Source organism: Haplochromis burtoni, unplaced genomic scaffold (genome assembly GCF_018398535.1).
Source record: "Haplochromis burtoni strain Fernald_Lab_line unplaced genomic scaffold, NCSU_Asbu1 Contig_202, whole genome shotgun sequence".
Lineage (NCBI taxonomy): Eukaryota > Metazoa > Chordata > Actinopteri > Cichliformes > Cichlidae > Haplochromis > Haplochromis burtoni.
Window position 1 is genome coordinate 888,132 of NW_024582563.1, and position 27,784 is coordinate 915,915.

The following is a 27,784-nucleotide window of genomic DNA, read 5'->3' on the forward strand; positions in this document are numbered from 1 at the left end:
TTCAGTAAAGGTTTTGTGTCATTTGGCAACCAATACTTTATTCTCAGTGACTAACAGGAGCTTCAGCTTCTCACAGGTGTTGTTGTAGGCAGCAGCCATGATAATTCTTTATCACTGTGGCCAAGCCGAGTAGACTGCAGTGCAGAAAATTTAAGACCAATTTATTTTCATTTTCCAGTCTTATGTTTTCTTATTAAATCAAATGAAGCAAATGCAAGTCCACAGTGCATGATCAGCCTACGCAACACATCACAAAGTGGCCATATTTTATTTCCACACCCTGCCATAACAGCTATAAAGCCAATCTACATCCACCAGTCAATCATAAGAGACTAAACATCAACCAATGGTTTCTTACAGGAAACATAGTGACTACACATTTACATAACACACGGCTAAATAAACAGCAGAGAGCTGCAGTGCTCAGAGGGAGGTGAGTTGAGAGATTGATAACACACACCTCCAGCTCTAGATCACAAGCCAGCTCATTTTATAATCAGTGTTTTCCAATTCCCTAGTAATGACCAACATCTCAACCACCAACCCAACCAAAATGACATCTACTTTTTCCATTATTTTTTTTTCTAGTGGCTTCATACTTGTTTGCATTCCTTAATGAAGGCTTTCATCGCCTTCTCATGAAACCTGCACAGATTTCACACTTTCTCTGTAAAATAAGTGTGTTTCTGCAATACAGCGAGTTTGCTTGCTAATGTGACCAATGATGCATATTCTAGGCACTGTGTACTGCTGCTACAAATTCCCCATGTTAATGTTAACTATTTATGTTCAACACAAATGTTGGTGCAAAACTCAAGTTACAGAAGTTAAAACCATTCTGTACTCCACCTGATGCATGCATGTTCACAACTTGCGTGTGGCTCCAACACATTTAAGCAGTCAAACATCCTCGTTTTGTATCCACTACCCCGTTTCCATCGTATAAGATACCCAATTACGCTGCATTACACTAAGGTCATAGCGAACCAGTAGCAGGCTAGGCGACGTTCTTGCGCATCTGGCAAAGTTATATACAAAATGCCACAATAATACTCGTTTCCTTCATTACTGGAGGGCTGTTATTACTCTTATCTTGTCTTCACACCTCCTCTTTACTGACGCATCTCTCAGAGCTCTGTCTATGCTGGCCAAGAGGCGCGCTCTCGCTTGCGCGTCCCCTTCCGTCGGCACACGGACGGGTGTCGGCGTGAGCGTCGTTGAGCTGTGAATGGACATTAATGGGGAATGTAATACACTTCTCTCAGTGACTGGTTTCGTCTGTTATTTAATCGCTGCAGCGGAAGAGTGGGTAAGTTTATTTTCTGCAGGTTGTGCATTTATTGAGAGACAGACTGTGTTCAGCTTTTGAATTCATGGACCGAAATTAGGAAGTACTTTCTAGACAGAGAGAGATCTCTATGTGCCAAGTGCATATTAAGCTTAATTAATGTGGCATCAATATAGTCTTGGTACCCTAATTGCTTTTTGAAATGTCACTCAGATATTGCAACGTTGTCTTTGTACATGTATAAATCAAAGCAGAGCTCCCACTTTGCCTCCACCTTTGTGCAAAGCACAACTATTTCCACGCTTATAATTCGATAAAGTCTGAACTGGATGTTCAAAAAGACTCAGGAACGATGTACCATCTTTACACTTGTACCTTTTCATTTTTTGATAAAGTTACATTCCTTCGTTTTCTTTTATTTTATTCAGTTTACCCTCCTCTCAGATCTAACACAGTGACTTCATAATGAGCGTGCGGTTTTAATTATATAAGAGACAGCAACAAATTAATGTACCTGCTCCTGGTACAGGCTGTTTTTGCATTGACTGAGTATTGTTTGGATCTTCATGGCTTATCAAGAGTGAAAAAGGATGAGGAAAAAAAATAATATTTTCTTGAAATGTTCTTCTGAAAGCAAAGGCTTTCCAGTTGCTACATGTGTGTTTGTGAATATATAATGCAGCCATATTCTCTGGCTGCTCATAATGTGCTTCCCATCAGAAGGACATTTTATAGCAGGCAATCAGGTTTCCAAATACCTGGTGGAATTCAGCTACAAGGCTTTTTTGCTGCAATGAAATAGTTCTTTGACCAGCAGCATCAGCAGGTTCACTGGTGTTCCTGGACCAACCCATGGAAGATCAAACCTACAGCATTACATCAAGTGTGCTCAAGGAGGAGGATGATGTGTGGTAGAGACAGGCAGAGCCTTGTATGTGAAGGGAGTGTGGACATGTTTGTGTGCGTATTACAGCATATGTGTAGGATTATGTGCTGGTATGATAAAGAGAGAGTGAGAAACAGTGATGGCATCAAAGGAGAGGCTTTGCTTTTTCATATAGTTGTGAGAACCAAGCATGGTCACATATCTGACTGCATGCATGTTCATGCACATCTGCAGATGTGAATGTCAATATCCTAATGGGCCAATTTGGAAAAATGCATCATTAACTTAAATGGCAACATTTATATCTACTAACAACATTTGAAAAAAAGAGTATTTCTTCCCTGATGTGTGCACATGGCTGAGTCTTTTTATGGAAAATATGGCAAGGTTAGTTTATAGTAAGGTTATACAATGACTTGGCTAATGGTGAATGTCTGTGTTTTCAGGATATGGAAATATCAATGCTAATCGCAGGGCTTGTCCTGGCTACATGTCAGTTGGACACAGTAAATGTTCATCCACCCCTGACTTCCTGCCTCGTTATAAAGGATATACATCTTGCTCCACTGACATTAATATTGAGATAAGATGTACATATGGATATAACTCCCAGGATACTAGAGTGGTCCATGTGCACGCACAGCAAAGTGCCACACCATCCTTCAGAAGCTTGAGGACAGTATTAAGGACTCTTTCATTTAAATGACATGAAATATTTGAGAAGGTCTCCACGCTGGGCTCTTTTTCTGGTCAAGGTGACACATTTACTTATGGAACTTAATTACAGCTGCGAAGTTATCTTGGAAAGAAAAATAGTGGACCTCAGTGATGAGTAGCAGAGTCAGACCAAGGACACGTCGTGGCTCGTGATGGTCTGAGGGCCCCGGAGTAGCAAGTATTTAGTGTAGCTCATGCTAACTGAATCCTAGGGATACAATATCACATACCAGAGTGATGCTTTATCCATTTCATGCTTAACAAAAAGATCCAAGTCATTGCAAAATCCATTCTAAAATTTATGTTGCAACATATACTGCAAGACAGAGTAGGATTTTATTTTTTTAAATATCAATAAGAGCAGTAGTACAGCAATAGAATCAATTTTGCCTGAGGCTAGTTTTTATTGACAGTTTGTCCTACCTCATCCTTACTTGTGATCATGCTTGATTCTGCAAGAACATATTTACCTCATTAAATTATTAAAGCTTCATACATCTTTAGCTGACACATTTGATTTTGGTCAAAGGTCAAATTTACAGATAGGAAAGTTATGAGATCCCATTTTAATAGTCACAGTTTTAATAGCAATGGTACAACACTACTTCTGTGTTTCTTAACGAGGGTTTAGGGACCTTCAGGGAAGGAGGTGGGTGGGGTTGGAGAGACTTACAAAGACTTCAATAAAAAGAGAAACATTAAAAGCAAACAAAACATAGAAAATGAGCAGAATATATATCTATCTATCTATGATTTCTGTATATATATCTATCATCTATCATATCTATCATATTCTATATATCTATATAAATATATATATATATATTAATTATATATATATATATATATATATATATATATATATATATATATATATATATATCACATTTAGCAAAAGAAACAAGCAAAAACAAAACAAAAATGAGAAGGGTTCAACAATAAAACAGACACCCATGTCACACATTCTGCTAATTCACCCAGAGTGCATCACGGTATTCTGTGTAAGAAATGATAAAAGCATCTCTGCAACTTTATGTAAATGTGAATGTAACATTAATATTTCCCTTACGCTGAAAGGTAGCTGAAAAATATGCCTCTGAGAAGTTCTGAGAGGCAATGTTGGTAAACTTTAGGCTGTAAGCTTGGGCTGCAGGATTATTATTATAATTACTCCATAAGGGATGAGCAGTAAAGAGCAAAGCTCTATGGCAATACTGAATAACCTGTGCGTTGATGCATTGTGCTCTGAATATTTTACAGTTTGACTTTTTGCAGCCCCTCAAAGGAAACTAGCAAACAGCACAGAGTAGATGAACTAAACCAAAAGGTGTAACGGATGTGTTTGCTCACTACAAAAATGATATCTACCTTGTGTTCCCCTTCTGTTTATGTCATGCTCCGATAAACTTGTTTTGTTTGCATCACAGTGGATTTCAGTGCTTAGCTGAGAGTTCTTCATCTAACATAAGACTCTTTAAATATTTAAAAGTATGTAATATCTGTAGTTTTGTGATTGGTATGCAGACAAGACCTGCTGTTTCTGTTTACACTTTGAATTATTTGATAGTATCAGCAGTGCAAAAGACAGTATATCAGCAAAAAAGAACATCTTATATTGTTTGTCCTGAAGGGGTATTTGTTTGCTGTCTTTACTCTTAAATACACATGTTATCCTTTACCTGTGGCCAGTCTTTTACCTCAAAACATAATTTTATTAGAGAAATGAAGCTTTTAAGATTTCTCTTTCAGCTGATCCAAGTAAATCAGATGAGGGCTGGCACATTTTTCATAAATGTAATGGCTTAAATCGTTTTAAAGAAAGACTTCTGAGACAAGCATTATCTTGTCTTCTTTCCATTTCCCTCTGGCTCTTAACAAAGCCCAGCCACATAGCTGATGTACATCTTTTCACTGACACATGTCACAGAATCAAGAGCCTCAATCAAAACCTGTCTAGACACATCTGACCAATTGCTACCAGACAATGAAAATATATCTTGTTGAATTCTCTGTCTCATAGCTCTGCCTGTCCTAAAAAGATGTGCATTACTGCTTTCCAGCTACCTTAAAAAGTCCAAGGCCTCCCCGAATCAATGTTTAATTAATTGTCACCAGTACATGGCAGATGAAAATTCAAATTAAGGGTTCTTATGCCAACATTAACCGCCAAAAGAAACCGAAATCTTGACAGCTCTTATTGTTTTTTTCATGGATTTTTGAAGGCGATGCTCAAAACCATGACAGCAGAGAACAAACATAGCAATATTGCACACTCTCATTTTTGTGTGTGAGAGAGAGATAGATAAGTGTGCAGAAACAATAAAATAGCCACCTATTTACTTGTTTTATTCTTAAAAATTAATTGAAGCCATTAAACATTAAATGACTTTGCAAAGGTGATGAATGAACACTCTAAAAGAAAAATACAAAATGAAAAGAAAAACAGGGGTTTGTTATTAGCCCTGAAGAGTCCATCATCTGGTCATATCTAACTGAGTGGACTCTGCCCTGGACCTTGAAAGATGGTCTCCCCTATGGCATCTTATATGAAATTGACTCCTAATGGAACAGGGGGGGGCATAAAGACCCATTAGCGGCACCTAGAGGCTGTAATGTCCATTACACAGAGTGTTGTAAGGAATAAACAACTCATCATACTTATATGCTCATCTTGAAAGCTTATGTAACAATATCACTTGGTTAGGTTTGTTTTCTGAGAGCAATGCAGTAAAGACCACAGGATCTCATATGTCCATCCATGTATTCAATTCTATTCTATGTCTCTTTCTATGCCTGCATATCTTCTGGGGGCTGCATCAAAGAGACAGCCCAAAAAGTCTTTTGGAGACCTGAAAGTCTCACAGAATCCTTGCATTCATCCCAAAGGGAATAGTGTAGCACAGTTCCCCCTTTTTCTGCCAGTTCTTCCCTTTGAAAACTCAAAGCGTCACTAACTTATCCTTCCAAAAGGTGCAGTTATTTTTGTATCATTTATATAAATTATACAACATTCCTGTCAATAATATTATTGATAATGTTAAAAAACCAGATTTATGATGTGGACATGCTATGAAAAAGGTGAAGGCAAGCAAACAGCACTATTTGGTTCATTTTCTTAAGCACATTTGATGATACACTATGAAACAGTGATGGTGGTAGACATGTTTTTATTGAAGTGGGGGTGATTGTTTGTTGGAAGTACCATATAATAAAGAAATTCACGCTGCATTTGCATTCTGCTGTTCCCTTTTCATCTGCTCTAATAGGTTTATTAAAAGTGGATCACCATTAGAAACAAAGGGCAAAGTGGCCTGTAGATAACTGCTGATGCCTTTCAAAGCCTAAAATTGCTTAAATTTGACTCTGACAGCTATCTGTGAAAACATTCCCTATCTATAAGCCTCCCGCAGGCTTTACACCTTAGTATATGTTTGCAAAGGTCTTTGTCTATGTAAATACAGATGTTCTTGCATGTAGTCTTCCAACTCAAATACAACATGTAAGCCCACAGCGTTGATGCTTTATGTAGGTAGAATGCTGTACTGTTGAAAAGTTGTCATGTACGGGTAAGGTAATGACAGCAAAATTAAAAGTGAAGAAGAAGAAACTCTGAAAAAATATTACTTTGAATCTGGGTCAGGGACAAGTTTCTGCCCAAGTGGAGGAGTTTAAATACATCAGGATCTTACTCAGTAGTGAGGGGAGAGTGAAGTGGGAGATTGATAGATGGATTGGTGCCGTCTGTAGTGATGTGGATGCTGTAGTAGTCTGTTAAGGTGAAGAGGAGCTGAGTGTTAAGGTTTATGGTCAGTCTATGGTCCCACCTTCATCTATGGCCATGAACTCTAGGTACTGATGGAAAGAATTAGATCACAGATTTGAGTGGCAGAAATGAGTTTCCTCCTAAGAGTGGATGAGCTGTCCCTTATCAATAGGATAAGGAGTTTGGTCATTTGGGAAGCTGGGGGAGGTTTTCTAAGAGAGAATTTAATCATTCTTAGCAGGCTTGCGTCAGTATCCTCTGAGATGGGATGAGGACATGGCCTGGCAGAAGGAGGTTTGGGGTTCTCTGCTTAGACTACTGCCTTTGTGAGCTAGACATGGATGGATGGATGGATGGACGGACGGACGGACGGATGGATGACAGACAGATGGATGGATGGACAGATGGATGGATGGATGGATGGATGGATGGACGGACAGTACACAGCTACAGCATGTAGACAATGCTGTGCTAAGCTCTGCATAGCACCAACACACAACCATGTTGAGCACTTCACTAACAGGATGAAAAGACACAATGCTTGGCCAAGTATCTTTCTTTGGAAATCGGGAGTTCCGGTACACAGTGAGGGTGTTGTTCTGGTGGGTCAAGTGAGAAAAGAAATCATGGGAAGCGTCAAAGCACCGACAGTGCCACATGTTTTTTGGATAACACCTAGATATAGTAGGGATGAGTGCGACTAATTAACTCTACATTAAAATGTTGCTGTTTGACACCAGAAATTCAAGTTGCCAACTGGCATGCTTCTGTAGTACTTTTATGTGGCTGCATATAGTCTGTGTAAGAATAAACTGGAATATAACTAAGAAACCATTGTTTAACTCGAGTGATTAGACTGGGCTCAGTTTTAAATGTTTTCTGTCGTTTTTTCTGTCTTTTAGGCTAGTCGACTAGTCTATTTATTTTCTTGTTTAACTTCAATAAATTAGTCTCCAGGAACATCCCTAGATGGTAGCTGTTGAACCTAAACAGAACTGTCATAACCGGCTTAACAAATACTGAAAGCCTTTATTGCTTTTACTCAAATGTAAAGAGTCAGATTCAGCAGCGTTATCTTTACTTTACCTGTCTCTCAAGGCATCCATTCCATGTGTCTACTCCGCTCTTGTGTTTGTGCCACACTGACACACACAGGGAGGGAGAAGATGCAACACCAACACACAAGCATGTTATTTTGAAAAGCATATAATGCAAACATGTTTAAGGACCCAAAATACAGAGACTTTTATGACTCCTTATAGCTAAGGTCAAATAATTGTGATGATTTCACGGTCCATGAGCTTACAATTTTTACATAGTTAAAATTACACAATAATGTAAAAATCTAGGAAGACAGATAAAAGTCAGAGAGATCCAATAAGAGCCATTACACAATACTGAAATTAAAAAACAGTAGAGAAATTAAAAAAAAAATCTAACCCAAGATTAAAAGCTATTCAAAGAATGAATAAAACTAGTGATGAAAGTAAATCAAAAGCTAAAACGTAAACATCCTTCCTAAATACATGTCTGCTCAAACAGGCATTTGGGTAATGTTTGTGTACCAGTTCTGGTTTTATGTATTTATGAACTGTAAACCTTGGAGATGCAGGCAGCGCATTCCACTGTTCAGATCCCACAGCCTCAAAAGCTTGATTACCCAGGGTCCTTAGGCAAACTGTGTGACCACATACACAGGAGCTGCAGTATTTGCACATAAGGATGAGAATTTTAAACTTGCTCTTGAATGCGACTGGGACCAGTGAAGAGACATACACAGAGAGGTGCTGTAAGACTGTCTGCTTGACCTAGTAGCAGCAAACGACATTGTCCCAAGAAATTGCGCAATGATTGACGTAGAATTTTCTGGCAAACCTCTGTATTATCTGTTGCGAGCTCTAAGAAATTGTGTGGCACCTGTTTATTGACAGCATTAAAGAACTTGAGCCTTTATGAACTCTAAGCTTTATAAGGTTTTCCCCTTAAGGAAAAGGTAAATATAATCAAAGTGGTATCATATTGTAAAACTCTCTACAACATGTCTCAAGGCCAGCAAACATAAAGACAATAACTGAGCTCTGCTAGACATTATGAGATAATTAGGAGGTGTGAAGTTTAAAAAATGCATAGCAAACCCCAGATTTTTAAGATAAGAAATAAACCAGTATATACCTTTGCCTGACACGCTAACCAGTTGCAAACTTCATAATCAAGAGTGAAATGCAGAGGTCAGGTAGCATTAACACAGAACAATCACGCAGATAAGAGGATATTAAATGATCATTTAAATTCTCAGAAGAGCAGCTACAGAGCTCTCATGAGGAAAAGTACCTTTTTTCCAAAAGCCAGGCTGAATATCATCATAAATATTGTGCCTGTCTGTAGCTGGCTATAGTTCAAGGACACAGCAGGGTCTAAGCAAGGCTACTACTTATGTAAAATAGGGGTAGGTAAATCCTGACAATGAGGGCTTAATTACTGCTACTCTAGCAGGGCCAACACTGACAAAACTTTTAACAGAGGACAGTATTAGTAGAAGATGACTTCATTTTGCTAATCAATGGCATCAGAGCTTGAAAGCTGATAAGTTGAAATAAGTTCTGAACAGTCAGAGATGAAGCTGATACGTCACACGACAAATACTGCTCCTCATAACCATAACCTTATCAAGAAAAGAGTAAAGAACTTATTATAGCCATGGACAGAGAAGCATTGTAGAGAAGAGTGGGGTGATGAAACAATGTTATTGATAGCATCAAATTCAATCTTTAGATTTCTTTTATGATGCATTCAATAACTGTAAGTGCTCGGGTCAGAATCGCTTCTGTCTAAGACAGCCGACAGCATCTGTCCTCGGAAGAAAAACATTGCAAAGACATTTAGTCCTGGTTTTTAGTGGTTTTAGCCACACTGTCCTGCAGAATTGAACAATCTTCATTAAAAGGTTATTGCTTTGTGAATTGGGGACCCAGACAGGAGTAAAGGGGTACAGCATTTTAGTAGAGCCTTGAATGGTATGTACTGCAAGTTATGCAGCTTAAAGGGATTTTCAGTGCTGTTCATCCAGGCACCAGCAGTCTGAATACAAATTTCTAATTGGCTTTTCCCTAGCGGTTTTCTTCAGTTCAGGTTGAAACATCCTCCACTTAAAAGGTCAAATAATTCCCTCTGCTTGTAGTTCAATTTCAGCTCATTTTCACCACTGGGAACACAAGTTGTGTGTCAGTTCAGGATTTCTTCATTGAGGACAAACCTGTTAAATAAATCATGAAGTTTTGATTTATTAAAAAAGAAAAACAGGAGTGTTTTCTGTGATGTTACCAAAACAATGTGGCTTAAATTAGTATCCAGCTGAGTCACATTGGTGAGATTGTTTTCAAACTAAATTCATCCATCCAATCCCTTAACTGCTCGTTCAGTTTACATGGTTACAGAGCCTCTGGAGCATATCCCAGTTGTTATGTGGCGAGGAGGGGTACACCCTGGACAGATCACTGATGCAAGGGTGTTTGAAATGATTTTGATTGTGATCCGATTGTGCAGCTTTTGTCCTTTACTCTTCCAGTGAGAATTGGCAGTGACCTCATCGATTCGTTCTAGCAACTTCCAGAGCTGTTAACTTTGTATGTGTGGGAGGGTTGTAGATGCAGGAAAGTAAAATAATGTTGCATTATTATTTGTGTGTTTAGGTGTTTGTGAGTTACACTGTAACTGTGAGTATTGTTGCTTGTGAAATGTGCATACTTCAGAGTAAGGATCAAAAAGCACAATGGATTTGTGTGCTGTCGGTGCGTCTCAGGCTCAAAACATGCATACCAAGATTTGCTAAGCTTTTATTTTGATTGCTCTGTACCGATGTACTCGAGCATCCTGATGTCAAAATTGGTCAGAGAATTTATCTCGGCAATTCATTTGTTATGACATGAAAGCTTAAACATAATGTATTGGTAGGACTGTAATGGCAAGACACTTTTTTAAAATACATGATATTTCTGTTTTTGCAACTCTCTACTGCAAATTCTGCAGCCCACAGTGACCGATGTGACAATCTCAAAAAGTTTAATTTACATAAATGTCTGTTAAGTCACTTTTTCCAATAAGGTAACAAAATTGTAACTGCATCTAAAATTACCATATTTGTCTGTAGGTTTCCATCAAAGGTTTCAGTCCACACACACATTAAAAGGTTTTACCACAGAGGTGTTGTAGATGAGATGGCTCTGCGTGGGTTCTCTCTGGGAATTCTGACTTCCTCCTGCAGTTCAAAGAGAAGCATTTTAGGTAATTGGCTATTCTCATTTGGCTGCATGAATGGTTGTCTGCGTCTCTGTGTTAGCCCTATGACAAATTTGTGACTTGCCCAATGTACCCTTCGTCTTGCCCCATGAAAACTGGAAAAGGGCTCCAGCTCGCCCTGAAAGAAAATGTTTGAACTAGATCTTCAGGTTCTGGTGTATACAAGTTGGTGTAACTCTTCTCTGCATGTCCACTGATGCAAGTGTTTGCTTGGTTGTAATGCCTCTAAAGGGCTGGTCAGAGCAGGGAAATTTGTGGAAATGTACGGATGGAAAAACAAACTGATTTTCAATATGGCATAATCATGTGACATCTGAGGTGCAGAACAGGAGTGTAGTCCTTTTTTCATTTTTGATTGGAAGATCAGAGATAATTAGAAACAAAAAAGAAGCAGTGACACTGAGCCATTAATGCTGAACTGCAGGTCACAGTTATTCAAAACTGATGATACTGAAAACTGATATAATAAAATGACTTTCTGACCTTATTAAAGCTTCCTTTTTTTCCTGACCCCAAACATTTTGTTTTTACTAACAGCAACTATCAAATTAGTCATTTTCACCGAGAACAGAAATCTTTAAATTCAGTTTGCATTGCACTGGATAAAATACTGTAGATGTAAAACTTGTGTTGACTTTTGGCGTTAGTATGAGTTTAAAATAGAAACGTAGCCAACATCTTATGTTTGTTCCTGGTGTCTACTAGAGCTGTTCAAGAAGTCCTGATTTATCTCATTCTGGGCCTCTGTGCGGCCCCCTCAGTTCACCCACTGTATTAAAGAAGCTATTTTAGCTGCTATGTGTTTAAGGCCACCCTCCCTTCAAGCCAGTGTTCTTCTAACTGGTTGTTTTGTTAGAAAATTGTTTGAATAACAGGTGGGTGTGATCACAGATCAAAATAAAGTAAAATAAAAAGGGCATTTAGATCACTCTGGGGGGGTAGGCTTTAGGCTTTACAAGGGACTGACTAATCTCTGTATTTGAATCTTCATCTTTTTTAATATCCGTATCCATCATTACACCGGTGAAAATCATTAAAGGCAAAAGTAATCTAATCTTGTGTCACAAAAGTTTAAGCTGTATCCAGAATTGTTTTTTATATTACGTCTGAGTGTGGCGTGAAGCACAGTGTAATGTAGTACTGGTGTAAACTTCTTATTTCTGTGTAGCTTTGAATGTAGAAGCCCAGAAACAATTACCAGTGATGTGCTCTCTGGTAAATCCAAAGTAGACTTTAATAAGCAGTAAAAGAAGTAGTAAAAGACAGGGATATAAAATGTATTCTGATAAGCTTTGTTTTCTGTAACTTCAAAGTTTGCCTACGCATCATGAACTGATTAAATACAGCAGGAAGTGCATGTATGTCTATAAACCAACTGCTTGCTGCTGTGAGTAGACGTGAGATTCATCACATTCTTTTAAATATTTTAGCATTTAGTTGAAAACAAGACAAACAAAAAGATTCTATTGCACTCTTAGAAATATTGTTACTTAATCTTATTACGTTCCTACATTTGATATGACACCCTTCAGTCTGCAGGAAAGCCTCCTCCCACTAAAGCAGTTTAGAGCACAGTGATAGTCTCGCAATAGAACTTTGTCAGTATTTGGGGGGAAAAGTAAATCTCTGCCCTTGTTAATTCATGAATCAGCTATGATGAGACACATTTTTTGGAAAGCTGGGTTCAGTTTCACTAGCTACACCCAGGCCTGATTACTGCTAGACATGTGGATAACGAAATCACTTAAAAACAAGTTGTTCTGACAAAGTGAAATAGACTAAAAGATCTCAAATAGGAACAATCAACACTCTAAAGAAACAACTGAGAAAACAAGGTTATTGGCTATCAGTCTGAAAAGGGTTACAAAGGGTTTCTAAGGCTTTGGTACACCAGCAAACAACTGTGAGAGCCATTTTCCACAAGTGGAGAAAACTTGAAACAGTGATTAACCTTCCCAAGATTGGCTAGACCAAGATTACTCCAAGAGCAAATCAACAACTTATCAAGGTCACAAAAGAACTACAGAAATTAAGGACTCACTTCTCTAAGTTACGGTCTGTTTATTTCACCAATAAAAAAGAGACTTGGCAAAAACCCATAGGAGAGCTCAAAGGGAAAAGGCACTGTTTAACCAAAAAGAGCAGAAAGGCTTATCTCACACTTGCCAAAAAACATCTTGATTATTCCCAAAACTTTTGTGAAAATATTCCATGGACTCATGAGACAAAACTTTGTGAGTCCCATTACATCTGACATTAAACTAACACATCATTTTATAAAAACAGCATCATACCAATGGTCAAACATGGAGGTAGTGTGATGGTATAGGGAAATTCTGAAATTCCAAAAAGAAAATCCCCCAGTTATGCAGCAAGACAATGATCCAGAGTACACCAGTCCACCAAAAAAATAGAGGTTTTGGAGTGGCCTAGTCAAAAGTGGCATAAATGCCTTTGAGATTCTTTGGCATAACTTAAACAGGCCATTCATGTTTGAAAGCCCTGCAGTATGGCTGAATTAAAACAATTCTGCAAAAGGAGAGTGGGCAAAAATTCCTCCACAGAGATATAAAACACTCATTGCCAACTACTGCAAACGCCTGATTTTACGTTTTTGCTGCCAAGGTGGGAAGAACCAGTTGTTAGGTTTAGGGGGCAAACCCTTTTTTTCCCCACATAGGGCGATTTAAGTTTGGATAGATTTAATTAAATCAACATTTAGAAACTGCATTTTGTATTTGCCTGTGTTATCTTTGTATAATATTGAAACTTGTTTGATGATCAGAAACATAAGTGTGTCATGTGTAAAAATATTTTTCAAAAACTGCAAAAAGAAAGAGAGTGATAAGAAAAGGGTCAAATACATTTACACAGAGCCATATATGGAGTATTTTCACAGATTCACTTTGCAGCATGACAAAAATACAGCCAGAGCCACGGAGAACAAGCAGGGGAAGAGTGAGGAGTCCTGTACCAGATGGTGTGACTCCCACAGGGCCCTGATCTCCACATTACCTAGTCAGTATGGCATTAAATTAAAAGAAACTGAGGCAGGATAAATCCACAGAAGAACTGTGTTAATTGTGTTGTCAAGTATTGAGAGAAACTATTGCGATTTTAAAGGCAAAGCGGGGTCACAATAAATATTCATTTGTTGAGGTTTTTACTAATGTATGTAAATAGAAGAGCCATTATACAATACATTTAAATTTCATTGTATATTTTACACAAGTACATATCCACAATTGATTTCCCATATTACAAATTTAACACTGTTTTTTTTATACAAGTGCCATTTCCAGCAAAAGCAATACTTAAAACTCCAAAAGTAATCAAATTAAAAATTAGCAAAAGTCTCCTCAAATTACACCCAATTTACTTAGTACTCAGCAGAAATTAACCCTAGTAATTCACCACTCAAAACTCTGGTGACGGCAAGAATATGTGATTAAATATTGTAGTTTTTTTCCCTGACTTGCTTGAAAATTTGTTTTGAAAGCTTAACACCTTAGAGTTATATTATTAATCATAGTAATTTTTGAACCCCCTACAGTTATGTCAGCCTTTTGATACTGTATTCAGATTTTAAAGCTGCATACAAAAGAATTCAAAGCTTTTTTTCACCTTGCAGTCTCAAATCACTCGTCTGTTTTCAACAGTGAAGAACATGCAGTTTGAGTCAGCAGGATGGAAGTTTCAGTAATTTCATGTGTTTCTGACAGTATATTACTAATACACACATCAATCTCTCAAGAAATGTGTCTATAATAGTCATGTATAAAGTGTACAAATAATTTTACATTTATTTATCCACTTCTGGTACTTCAGTAATAGATTGTAATAGATCTCTTTAATTAGGAGTTAATTCTTGATCTATAGGAAAAACAATAATCTTATTGAAATGATTGGTCAGTTTTCAAACCAATTCTCATGTTGTCAAAAATGTGGTTTCCATATTTTTAGTTGTGCTGTTGTATTAATGTACATTTGAAATAAAAAAGTCAATGCCTTTAATTTAAAAAAAAAATATCCATCTTTAAATAACTTACTTCCACATGAACACTTTTTTCACAAAGACTTCCCATCACTTTAGCCATTTGCTTCCAATCTCCCACCCGGTCCATTTAAACTGTGTCGTGTTAGAAGGTAACTCTTGCAGAATTAATGAACACTGGCGGAGGATATTAGCTCCTGCTGGTTTGAGGAACTACGAATGAGTTGCACTTGGATTCATTTCATTTGGCTGATTATGCAGTATTACAGCTACTTATTAATTATCTAAATATAGATATAGATTCAGTATGCAGATGTGGCAAAGTGTTCACAAATTCATAAGCACTCTTTAAAAGCTCTATGCTGAATTTCTCACCAAATTAGCTGTGCAGTGCAGAAAATGGCATGAGAGATCTTAGAAAAGGCTCTACCCCAACCAGGATTCAAAATAAAAGCCTTACATGGTGTTTTACTCAAGGGTATAGGCTGGAACTGAGGTGGTGAAATTGTAGACTGATTAACTGTGGCTGTAAACTTAAACACAAACAAAATGTGTTTAACCTCTTTAACCATTAGGACTGCGCAACATTGATCGTCCCGACAACGATATATAATGACAAAAAAAAAACACATTTTCTGTAAATTCGGTGAATCTTGGGCAACTTGACTTGCGTGAAGTGTTTTCAGCTGGGCGTCTTGTACCTGGAGTTTAGTGTTACATACGTTGAAACAGCAAAAATTTTCTTTGTGAGTATTTATTTCACGGCGTGCTGCGGAAAAAAGCCTGTTCTACGGGGGTTAGCACCTGATGGCTCTTTTTAGCTTCTCATCCGTAAACACACTGCATACTATTTCACGTGATTAAGTTTATTTTGAAAAATCTCAACAGAATCTATTGTGAAAGGTTTATGTGGAAAATAAAGATGCGGACGGCGGAGCCACGCAATGGATTTACTGTCATTGTTGCTAACGACAACGCATAAAAACAGTCGCTTGTCTGTCCGTAGTGTGGTTATATTAAATATAAGAAAAAGAGAGAACTTCAAGAAATTCTACAGTGACCATCAAAACGATGAAAAAATATTGCCGTAAACAGTTTATTTTGCAACACCACAAAACAAACGGTAGCATAATATGAAATGATAGATGTTTTTATATCGTCATCCGATATATATCGTTATATCAAACAGCCCTATTAACCATGCTGACTAACTTTAAATTTATCTGGCCTTTCATTTAAAATATTTTTTTCAAGGCTTAAATAACTAAAAAAAAAAAGTCACATTAAGTCACATAAATTTTAAAATTGTGTACTGCAATAAAATATCATAATAATGTTTTTTTTAAATGTACAAAGAAGCCAAGTAGTTCTAAGTCTTCTGCAGTTTGTAAATATAATCAGCACATATCATGTTTAGGATCAAGAGCTGGTGAGACGAAAGTTATCACACTTCAGTCATCAGTTACACATTAACAATCACAGTGCTGTACTTTCCACTCTAAATGCAATTAAACCAGAAAAAAAAAATGTTTAACTGCTTGCATATTCTTTGAGAGTTTTCTAATCTTGCTTTTCTCCACAGCGTGATAAGTGAAATAAGAATAACTTTTTTCCTTTTTTGTCGTAACTACTCACCAGTAATGTTTACTTTTTCAATCAATGCTCTCATCAGCTCAAATAACATTTGGCTCTTCAGCTGTAAATTGATGAGAGATAAGCACTCTTGTTTCCTGGCAGTAGCTGTAGGCAAATCCACTCACTGGCCACTTCATTAGAACCTCACCAGCACTGTGCTGGATGCCTGTTTGTCTTCAGAAATGCATTAATCCTTTGGGGCACATATTCAACAAGGTGCTGGAAACTTTCCTCAAAGATTTTGGTCCATATTGACATGATAGCATCACACGGTTGCTGCAGATTTATTGGCTCCACATCCACGATGCAAATCTGTTCTGCCACATCCCAAAGTTGCTCTTTTCTGATCTGTTGATGGTGGGCCAAAAAAAACTTTTGAGTTTATTCAAGTTTTGTGAAATTGCACAAGTTTTCCTGCTGAGAGCAGCCATTGGAAGATGGGTATGATGTGGAGAATAAGGCATGCATATCGTCAGTCAGCAACAAAACTGTAGCATTTAACTGATACTCAGCTGGTATGAAGGAAGTGTGGCAAGAAAATGTTCCCCACATCGTTCCACCACCACAAACCTAAACTACTGATTCAAGGAAGGATGGATCCATGCTTGTGTCTTAAATTCTGACTCTAAGATTCAAATTTCACATGATACATTAGAACAGACAACATTTTTTCTGTCTTACATTGTAAATTTTTAGTAAATCTATGTAAATTTTAGCCTCAGGCTTTGTGTTCTCAATAGTAATGCGTGCCACCCAGTGTCGTCTGAATTAAATCTGCTTCGAGGGTGGATGTGTTGTATGTTCTGCATATTTTGGTTTTAACAATGAGCTACAGTTGCCTTCCTGTCATCTTGGAGCAGACTGGCCATTCTTCTCCGACCTCTGGTGTCAATAAGGCATTTTGGCCTGCAGCTCACAGGACATTATCTCTTTTTTTGCACCATTCTCTGCGAACTGTAGAGATGGTTGTGTGGAAAAAATCCTAGTGGATTAGTACTTTCTGAAATGCTCAGAGCAGCGCTACTGGCACTAACACCAACAACCATGCCATGTTCAAAATCCCCATTCTTCCTCATTTTGATTCTCAATTTGACCTTCTGCAGGTCGTCTTGAGCATATCTACATACCAAAATGTTGATGCCATGTGATTAGTTGATCAATGAGCAGTTGAACAGGCGTACCTAACAAAGCCGCCATTAAGTTTAGATTTCTCTGAAGTAAATACTAGTGTCAGTCTTCAGTTTCTGACATTAAATCTAGGAAAAGAAGTATTATCCCCCACTTGCTCTCCTGTTTACTTCCTGTCATTGTATTAATGAAGTGCTCAATTTAGGTATGTCATACACTGTATTTGCTTTACCTCATAAACTAATAACAGTGACAGACTCACCTAATTGTCTCCTTCAGTAGCGTTCTAATTCAGATAAGGACACCAAGGAGGAGCGTTGGGCAGGCAAGGTTGTGTTGCCAGGATGTTCAGTGATGCTGACAGGAAAATGCTGTAAATTGTCATGAGGCCTTGTGTCGCTCCCCCACGCTCAGATGTTTGTGTAGTTGTTTTGTAGTATCTTTGTGAGCGGAAGATACTAGAAACATTTTAAACATTTGTTGTGCACTTTCTTCACCCCCAATAAAATGTGCTACTAGCCATGTGTTCTTCAAAGGGACTGAATCTCCTGAAATGGATTACCTTCATTCACAATAAACTGTAACTGACAGATACAGGTAGAAATGACCCATTCATTTTTAACTAAGTGCAGACAATGTTGGCATTTATTGCTACAAATACTTCTTCAGGTTCCTATGATTAGGTAGCAATCTTGCCCTTTAGGGCAGAGAGTGTATATGGCCTAAGTAGGGACTAGTCTACAACTAGTTTTGCCTGTTTGAGTTCCTATAAGGAAAGTCTGTAGGTAACAAATTGTGAAATTTGGAGCATGCCTGTGCCCCCCATTGTAGGGCAAGAATGTGCAGTACATTTAACCATCTGTGTGCAGACCGAGTGGCCCCACATGGGCCCCAAGCTGCCATGTTTACTTGATATGGATGCTCAACAAAGTATTTCAGGGTTATTCTAAAATGTATATATAAAAGGAAGTCCATAATATACACTTTAACTTCCAAGCCAACACTTCAGAAGTTGAACCTGATCACATAATATATTTCACATATCACATATATATTCACACATACACTTAGACGTGAGTGTGTGAATTATATTTGCAAGGTCATATGTTCATGAATTGTCCAATGAAGGAGAAGGAGTAGATATATGAGGTACTTTAACATGGTAATATCACAAATTATTGTACCTATCGGTGTATTTTGTTTGTGTTTCTAAAAAAAAATGTGTGGAGGTGATCTGTAACAGTGAACACCAAATAACCAATACTGCATTACCTGCCAAATGAAATGAAAACAACAGCAACAAATGCACTACAGCAGCTATATTTGCCTCTGGTGAGTGCTGAACCAGTTCCATCAAATTAAGTCCTCAGTGGGCATCTTGCCAGGTAATACATCTATCTCCATGAAGCAGGTAGGGAGAGCTGCCGGTGACATGGTGTGTATCCGCTTGTGTACAGAAACCCACGAGACACATGGAGGACACAGGTCAGTGAGCGAGAATACTGCTGTAAAATAGAGATGACAGTAATTTAGTGTACTCAAAAAAAAAAATAATTAAATCAATGAATTAGATCACATTAGTAGCTGGCACAAAATGTCCTTTAGTCTTTGTCACTGTTATTCTGAATTTTACACTTTTTTTACTGGTATTCTTTTATCTAAATAAATAAGTCTCGTCACTTGATTAAAAATAAGGCTAGAGCTGTTTAGTTTAGTTCAATGCCCTAAGCTATACAGGCTGTGCCCAGCAATGCTGTCCAAAGTCTGCTGGGATAGCCCCGTCCCACACCTTAGTAAGTTACTTTATCATTATAATATTGTAGTGGAAAGTATTTTTCTGTCCCAGAATGCAGAATTAATCTTTTAATTGTACTTTTATTCAACTTAGAAACAAATAAACAAACAGCAATAAAAGCAGTAATTAATCTCCTTAAACAGTTTCCTTTGCAGCGTTACTTCTGGCTAACTCTGTCATTTACCTCAACCCCAAAATTAAACAGATACAGAACAAGAAAATAAATAAACAGACAGATACTGCTCTGCCCTCATAGTGATTTATTTAGCATCTTTCCAGAGCTGTCAGTCACACAATCTGGTTTTTCACAACTCTCATCCTTCACAACAACACTTGGCAGCTTGATGTCCAGCCTGGGCCAAACTGTGTTTTAGAGATTGTAATCCACATGGTAAATGCAGCTTCCATGAAGCTGTAAGAAGAAAACAGAGAGAGAGTGAGAAGAGAAGGATTGAATGTCAGAGGAATGACACCTTTTTCACTGATTGCCATCCTTAAAAGTTGATGTTTGTGTGTATACATATAGTATACTGCACTGACTGTTTTGGTTTGTAAATGCTTTTACCGTATGTCTTTAAGTATTACTGAAAGACTCTGGTTAAAATTGGATTATACTGATCTCTATGACATCATCTGTGAAAGTTGGAGAACGATTTTAGCGCGTTTCTGCTTTGTCAGCCTCGAGGTGACAAAGCAATCTACGTCCTGAATGTAGTAGACTGCAAGAGTACAATAATCTTGGAGCACAGTTTTATATAATAATTGGGTGCTGTGTAAATCGTCCAATATTAGCAAATGTAAAGATCATTAAAAGTAACTTTGCAGTGTTTGGGTCTCTTATATCTTATCGCAACTTATTCATAATATATAGACTGAAAGTAAATAATGAAAATAATGGAGCAACAGGGCAAAAAATGGATTAAAAAGTTACTATGTAATTTTGAAACAATGTGGCTGTGATACAGTAAATTAAGTTCTTTCTGCAGTTTGCTATTTCTACAGTTTGCCAAATTCAAGCAAAGGGACTGGTATTTATTTATTTATTTTTAACAAAGCAGATCAGACTAGATTCATGCTGGCTCACTGGAGCTTATCTTCAGATGACCTCGGACTGAAAGCCTGTCTTATAGAACATTTCAAGGCAAAAGCAGATGTTTTCTTTGTTGCATATAATAACTGGCTGACACTGTTTTTGCATACGTCAACCATTGTGCGTGCACACAGAGATGCCCATACTGTATGTCTAAATATACATTTTTGCAAAGACACTGAAAAAAATAAACTATTTTCAGATGCACAGCTGAAAATATGGCAGTGCTGTAACACAGAGTGCGACAGAAGTGCAGCGGTAATTATCATTTATCTAACTGAGTAATCTGCATATTAAGTACTGTTAGGGTTTCTTGCAAACTCATCCGTGGGTAAATGGGAAGGAGTGTACAATTGCATCATTAAGCAGAGGAAGGCAATTTCATTGCCATTAAAGACTGATATCAAAGGTGTGAAGGAAGTAGAGACCATCTTGTAATGGGATTATACCAGCTGCGATGCAAGTGAGTTTTTAGACCACCGTTAAAAAAAATATACAGTCATGTGAATAAGAATGTTTCCACAAGACCCTACGCAGTCCTGTGAAAAATTAAGAATACTCTTAATGCTTCCATAGGAATTAAGAAGAGAAGTAGCAGCCAGACTGACAATCAAATGATTAATTAATTAATTAACAAAGGGGAGTGAGCCAAAATTCTTCCACAATGATTGATTAAAAGACTACTTCACGTTATGGTATGGTATAACCTCTTGACTGCATAGATTCCTGCGAAAACGTTCTTTTTCTCATCACTGTATGTTGATTTACTAGACAAATCTAGTTTATAGGAAAAGTATCAAGAGGACAGAGGATGAATTAAGGTTCCTACTAGTGCCTGGGGGTATTAGCTACTCTATATTAAGGAGTCAAATCGCCCACCCATCATTTTTGATATCAGCTACACACCTGTAAAGTTTCATGACTGTGTCTTACACAGTTGTGACAGTTTCGTTGGACAAAATCTGTCCATAGTTAATCAGGCTTTACTTTCAGTCAGTGTGGCAAAATTTGTTTTCTCAAACTCTGTTCCACCAAAAATGAGGTGTACACAATTTGTCATAAAATAACTATAGTTCACAAGGGGTTTGTGTCAGTGTGCTTTATCAATAGAAATCTGTACTTATCTTATGCAGTAAAACAATAACACTAAGCAGCAGTGGCACAGTCTGACTAAGGGATGGCCAGTGCCCACACCTTGGAGGATGCTGCAGTTGAAGAATACTCATCGCACAAGCCTGCCTCTGCACTGTTCTTAGTGAATTTCACCTACATATATCTTTATGGGGATTTCACCTAGATTACATTACAGTATGGCACCAGTAAGAGCTAACTATGGACAAGGTAAAGACACATTTGAAAGTATTTTGTGCTAAGTCAGTAAGTCTGAGGTATTGTGAACTGAAATCTCTTATCTCATTTACTCGTTATATAGTCTTGCCGCCCCACTCACCCACCCACAGAGCCCCGGACATACCGCCTGGGAATCGAACAGTCTCAATAGAGACCTGACAGTCAGAGTTTGGCTGCCTCTGCTGATTACCACATTAAGTGAAAGTACTGTACTCCTTGTGTTTCTATAGCAACAGTTTCCACTCTCGTCTTCGGGATACTGAGCAAGTGGTGAAGTAGAGCTGCAATGGCAGCCAAATCTATGCTTTTTAATTTAATCACAGTGGCTGTTGCTAAATTAACGGCAGACCATTACACATTGGGTACATACCTGCAAATAGGGCTCCATTTGGACTGAAGTTGCTGATCTTGGTTACAACTCTCTGATTATGCTGCTGGTGCTTTTTTATGTTTTATAAAACTTTTTAATCACATTAATTTTAAAAAGCCTTGATAACAACATATACACTAACAAATCATAACATGAAACATAAATTAATCATATTAACAACCAATGAACTGAACCATATTACTGTAGTAATCATTGGTGGTACTGTTGTTGCATGTTTGTACATGATTATGAGTGCTTGATAAGAAGGCAACTTAACTCTTTTAGGTTTGTGAAGGTTATCCATGAGGCTTATTCAGTTTTAAAACAAATAGCCTAGAGTCGCAGGTATTTAAACCCTAGTCGGGGGTGTTCCATTAGAGGTGGTCCTGAGAGTTTCTGACCTAGTATTAATCGCCTGAATTGCCACATGAGCCAAGTTGTGAAAAAAATGTGGGTCATTCCCATCATCATTATTGTTCCAGTCCACCATCATGTGAGCTACTAAGATAGGAAAGATGTAAATGGGGGGTTGAAATGCTTAGGAATTGATTGTTAGGTACTGAGAACTACTGTATCCTGGATGACTGAGAACCTACAGATATTTTGTACATGATTATATTAAAGTGTAATTCACTGTACTTTTAAAAAGTGCAAAAAAGTGCAGTGTCTTGAAATGTATCTCTACTGTTTTGGGGTCTTTTTCTCTCTCTCAATATTCACCTTTTTCACATTTCCATCTCCCTCTCTTTGTGTCCCAGGTGTTGATGAGTTGATGACTGACAGAAGTGATGTGATAGCAGGTCTGCCAGGTTAGACAGATCAGAGCAGACTGTCTGCTGCACAGTGAACCACCTGGATGCAACACGTTACAGCATAGACAGGTAGGACTGGAGTAATATATATGTAATGAAGGATTTGGCCAGACTTTTGTGGGCAAGACAGCTGTTTCTCCAAGCTTTCTCAGCCAAGTAATGTTTCAAGACCCTAGCAGACTTTAAAAGCATATTTTTAATTAAAAGAAAACTGACTTAATTCATTTTGACATCTTTAATTTATGAAGTCCAAAAAGCGAGAAAATTGACTGATAGTTCAAAAGAAAAATAATAGTGCAAGTCTTTAAACTCCGTCAGAGATTGTAGCCCTATCGCTTAATAACAATTAATACACGCAGGCAAAAAATAAATTTAGACTTGCGCAGCCTTTCTTGAAAAGGAATTTAGTAAAATACAATTTCCCCTAAGCCCCTTTGATGTCTCACTCTCTTCGTTTTCTCTTTGCTTGCAGAATGGATTTCCCCAATTACACTGAAGGGGTGTTTGCCACAAGCAACGTTAGCAGGAATGACTCACTGGAGACCACTGAACTTCCCCCTAGTGAAATCCTGCTTACTATAACTCTGTCTGTGCTGGCCATCCTCACCACATTTTTCAACTGCCTGGTGATAACAGCTATTGCAGTCACTCGCAAGTTGCACCACCCAGCCAACTACCTCATCTGCTCATTAGCAGTGACCGACTTACTGGTGGCTGTGCTGGTCATGCCCTTCAGTATCATCTACATCCAAAAGAAGAGCTGGGTCATGGGTCAGGTGGTGTGTACCTTCTGGTTAAGTGTGGATGTCACCTGTTGCACATGCTCCATTCTGCATCTTGCTGCAATCGCCATTGACCGTTACCGGGCTATCACAGACGCAGTGGAGTACTCTCGCAAACGTACAGGAGCCAGAGCTGGTGCAATGGTGGCAGTGGTGTGGCTCCTGTCCATCCTCATCTCACTCCCTCCTCTACTGTGGCAACACTACAGTGGCAATGATGACCATGAAAATGAGTGCATCATCATCCATCCTCACATGGCCTTCACCCTTTATTCAACACTCGGAGCATTTTATATTCCACTGCTGCTCATCCTCATCCTCTACTATAAAATCTACCTGGCTGCTCAGACCCTATACATGCGGAGGGAGGCTAGCCGGGCTAGCCGTCACTCATGCATGACCAATGGCAGCATGATCCCCTCTACCTATCCTGCTGGAGATGGTGATGCCGATGGTGGGCCTCGAAGTCCTGAGCCTGTAAGCCCACCGGAAAAGTCTTTCTCTGAACCCTCAACAGAGGAAACTCCACGTGAACGGGTCCGTGTGTCTGTAAAGGCCTTTAAGTGCAAGTCACGACGGCACGAGTCACGCAGTGAATCACGTCGTAGTCAGTTATACCAAGGACCTCGAATCTCGGGCTCACGAGAGCGCAAAGCGGCATCCACGTTGGGGTTGATAATAGGGGCCTTTGTCGTCTGTTGGTTGCCGTTTTTTGTCAAGGAATTGATTGTCAACACCTGCGGTTCTTGCAGTACTTCAGGGGAAATGGCTGACTTCCTGACATGGTTGGGCTACCTTAATTCTCTGATCAACCCTCTGATCTACACCATCTTCAATGAAGACTTCAAAAAAGCCTTCCAAAAACTTGTGAGGTGCAGTCATTACCTCTGATGATTATTTATGCATGATCAAACCTGTACACCATCTATATATGAGAGGAAACAAAATTAATGGCTTCAGGTCAAAAATACTGACTGAATAACTGAGTTATTATGTCTGAAAAAGAATAATTTAAAAGAGCAAAAGGATTGATACTGGAAAAGAAACTTCATCAGCCACTTCAGCAGCCTAAATGGCACCGACTCAGCAATGAGATGGTGCGAGTTCCCAATTGAAAATCAAGTCCTGCTATTTATAGAAGAGCCTGAGACCTCATTGATGTTAATTGGAGTATGTAAAGGGACACTGAGAAAATGTGCCATCACTGACCTTTTTTGAGGCCTAAGTTCTGAGCATTAGTGATCAGCCCCATTTATAGGTCTTGAAATAGCTGACCATTATGTCTGTTTCATCTAATGACCTCCCTTCTGCCGAGTCCACGCTGCTGGCTTAAATATTGGACATGTGTAAAATACCACAGTATACCAAGTTGTTGCTTTTTGTGGCTGTGATGTTATGAAAGGTGACTTGTTTTCTGACTGTTGCAATGATTGTTAGCAGAACTAGTATATATTTAGCCCTGCAAAACATTCCAAAAATATTAAACCTCCATTGATTGATGGTTTGACCTTCTTGTAAGTTAATGGTACAGGTACTGGCTTCATTTACTTGACAGTCTAAAAAGACATGGGAAGATATGGTCTAACTTTCGTAAGATGTCAATGCCTGAACTTAACAAATAATATTTTAAATGTTTACAATTAACAGCGTAAAATGTAATTAATATAAAGAAAAAAATTTTAACATCTAGGGCTAAGTCATACCATAAATAACAACAAAATACTGGGGTACCAACATAAACTTGACCCTAAGACTTTTGAAAAGGTCTACTGTTACAAGTTATACAAAGCACTGCCACTTTTATTGATTTTTTTTCAACATCATTTGATTATTTCCTATGGTATTTATATATTATTTATCTAGTGGAACCAACACCCATCTAGCTTCACTCCCACACCATAGCTAGCATTAGATTAATTGAAGGTGAGAGTCACTGGTGGAGAAATCCTCATTACACTACTCCCACTCAAGTACTTGGAATAGAACTACTATTTCTTTATTGGTTTCAAGAGGGCACATGATATGTTGATGGATGTGGATGAGTCAAGTGTGAGGGTGAACTGTATACCAATGAGATAATATAAGGCATTCCATAAACGTATATAGATCTCTGACAGTATGACCAGTCTGCTGTTTCTTCCTTTGTTTTTCACTGCCTAAATAATCAATAATAAATGGTCCACAGCTGAAATTTTGTTCCTGTTCTTCTCCGAGTTAAATAATTGTTTAAGGAGAGTGTATCACCATATTCCCTGTATGTATGGAGAAAATGGTAGCAGGAATACCAATGATAAGCTGTATGTGTAAATTAATGTTATTATGCTATATTACATCAGTCTGCTTACTGTTTAATGTGAATAGAGTGGATATTTTCCATATTTTGATTTGATGGTGCCCCCTTGTGGCAAGAAGAAAGACACTCTGATTGGTTAGTACTGTCTTTCAATGCTACAGCAACAAGATTCATGAATCTGAAAATACTGCTCACTTACTCTCATCGGTCAAACAAATAAAAGTAATTAGAAATAAGCATTGCTGTGCAAATTCTCTCTGTGTCAAATGTTTGTGGACAATGTATTTACTTACATCATAAACACTGTTCATATCATGATGAAGACCATGTTTAAATGTTGCCTAAGCATAGGAAAGAACATGTTTAAATGGCATCTTTTCGGACTTATTTCTTCAAAATTACATGCATTTATGTTCCGGTGTGTGTGTGTGTGTGTGTGTGTGTGTGTGTGTGTGTGTGTGTGTGTGTGTGTGTGTGTGTGTGTGTGTGTGCGTGTCAGTCAGTGAGGAGTTGCACTGTCTCACTGGGAGAGCTGATAAAGCTAGAATTCCTGCCAGATGGACTACGTTACACTGCAAGTGGGTGTCCCAGTAGAACATCAGGGCATTCCAATTGTCAGTCCCGCCAGTTGTATTCACTTACAAGCACTATAGCATTTTCCTCAAACAGAACCTGTCGCAACAGGTTTGCCCAATTTATTTCAACAGTTTCCACATAAAACTTGTAGACTTGTAGGCTGCAATAATGTACCCCATGTCCATACAGACAAAGGCATTTGAAGTGCTTTTCACAAAAAGACAAAGGCCACATCTGTTGGTTATGAACAGAGCTTGCTACGTATCTTCTAACTATAGCTGCAGCATAACAGCTGCTTCATTAAATAGGGAATACCAGTTCAGGAATAAGGCAGAGACAAGGTATAATATACTCTACTTTCATATCCTATACCTAAGCAAAAAAAGAACTATTATCAGGGGCTTTGGATTAGTGAATTTGCCCACTAATAAGGATATGAACATACTGCGCCTGACCCTCTACAGGCTTTTCTGATGTTAATGTTATTAGCAGTATTTTATTGAACAGCAATACAAGAAACATTGCCTGCCTGTGTGTGTGTGTGAGAGCAACATTGATAGAGCTTTATGGAACACTAAGTTGTTAAAAGGTGTTAAGTAGGGACCATTTATCTTATACTACATAAAATATCTTTTTTGAGAGTTCTTTTAATTTCAAAAGTACAAGTAAATTTGGCATGTTGTAGTATGAAAAGCACGAGTATACACCATAAAGGCTGAATTAAGTTTAGTTACTTTACTTCTAGTATTTTGGTACTGTGCATATTTTATGCCAGATGCCCTTTCTCATGCAATCTCCATCTGGATAATTCATCTGGGCTTGGGACAGGAGCAAGGAGTACACTGACTTGTGCTTCCCAAGCAGCTGCACCATGTGAGGTATAATTTGAAGACTGTTACACTGATAAAAAGACAGGAGGGCAAGCTGGAGGTGGCACAGCTAAATATGTTAAGATTTTCAATGGGGTTGATTGTGATGGACAGAATTTGAAATGAGTATATCAGAGGGA

At 38.2% G+C, this 27,784-nt stretch overlaps 1 protein-coding gene across 1 annotated transcript; it reads left to right on the forward strand.

Moving 5' to 3' along the window:
- Positions 1 to 898: 898 nt before the first annotated feature.
- On the forward strand, positions 899 to 26,454 carry htr1fa (5-hydroxytryptamine (serotonin) receptor 1Fa). The gene is made up of 3 exons (XM_005935717.3): positions 899 to 1,309; positions 23,071 to 23,193; positions 23,597 to 26,454. Exon 3 carries the CDS (start codon positions 23,598 to 23,600, stop codon positions 24,795 to 24,797), a length of 1,200 nt encoding a protein of 399 aa, XP_005935779.1. The 5' UTR covers positions 899 to 1,309; positions 23,071 to 23,193; position 23,597; the 3' UTR covers positions 24,798 to 26,454.
- Positions 26,455 to 27,784: the final 1,330 nt, after the last annotated feature.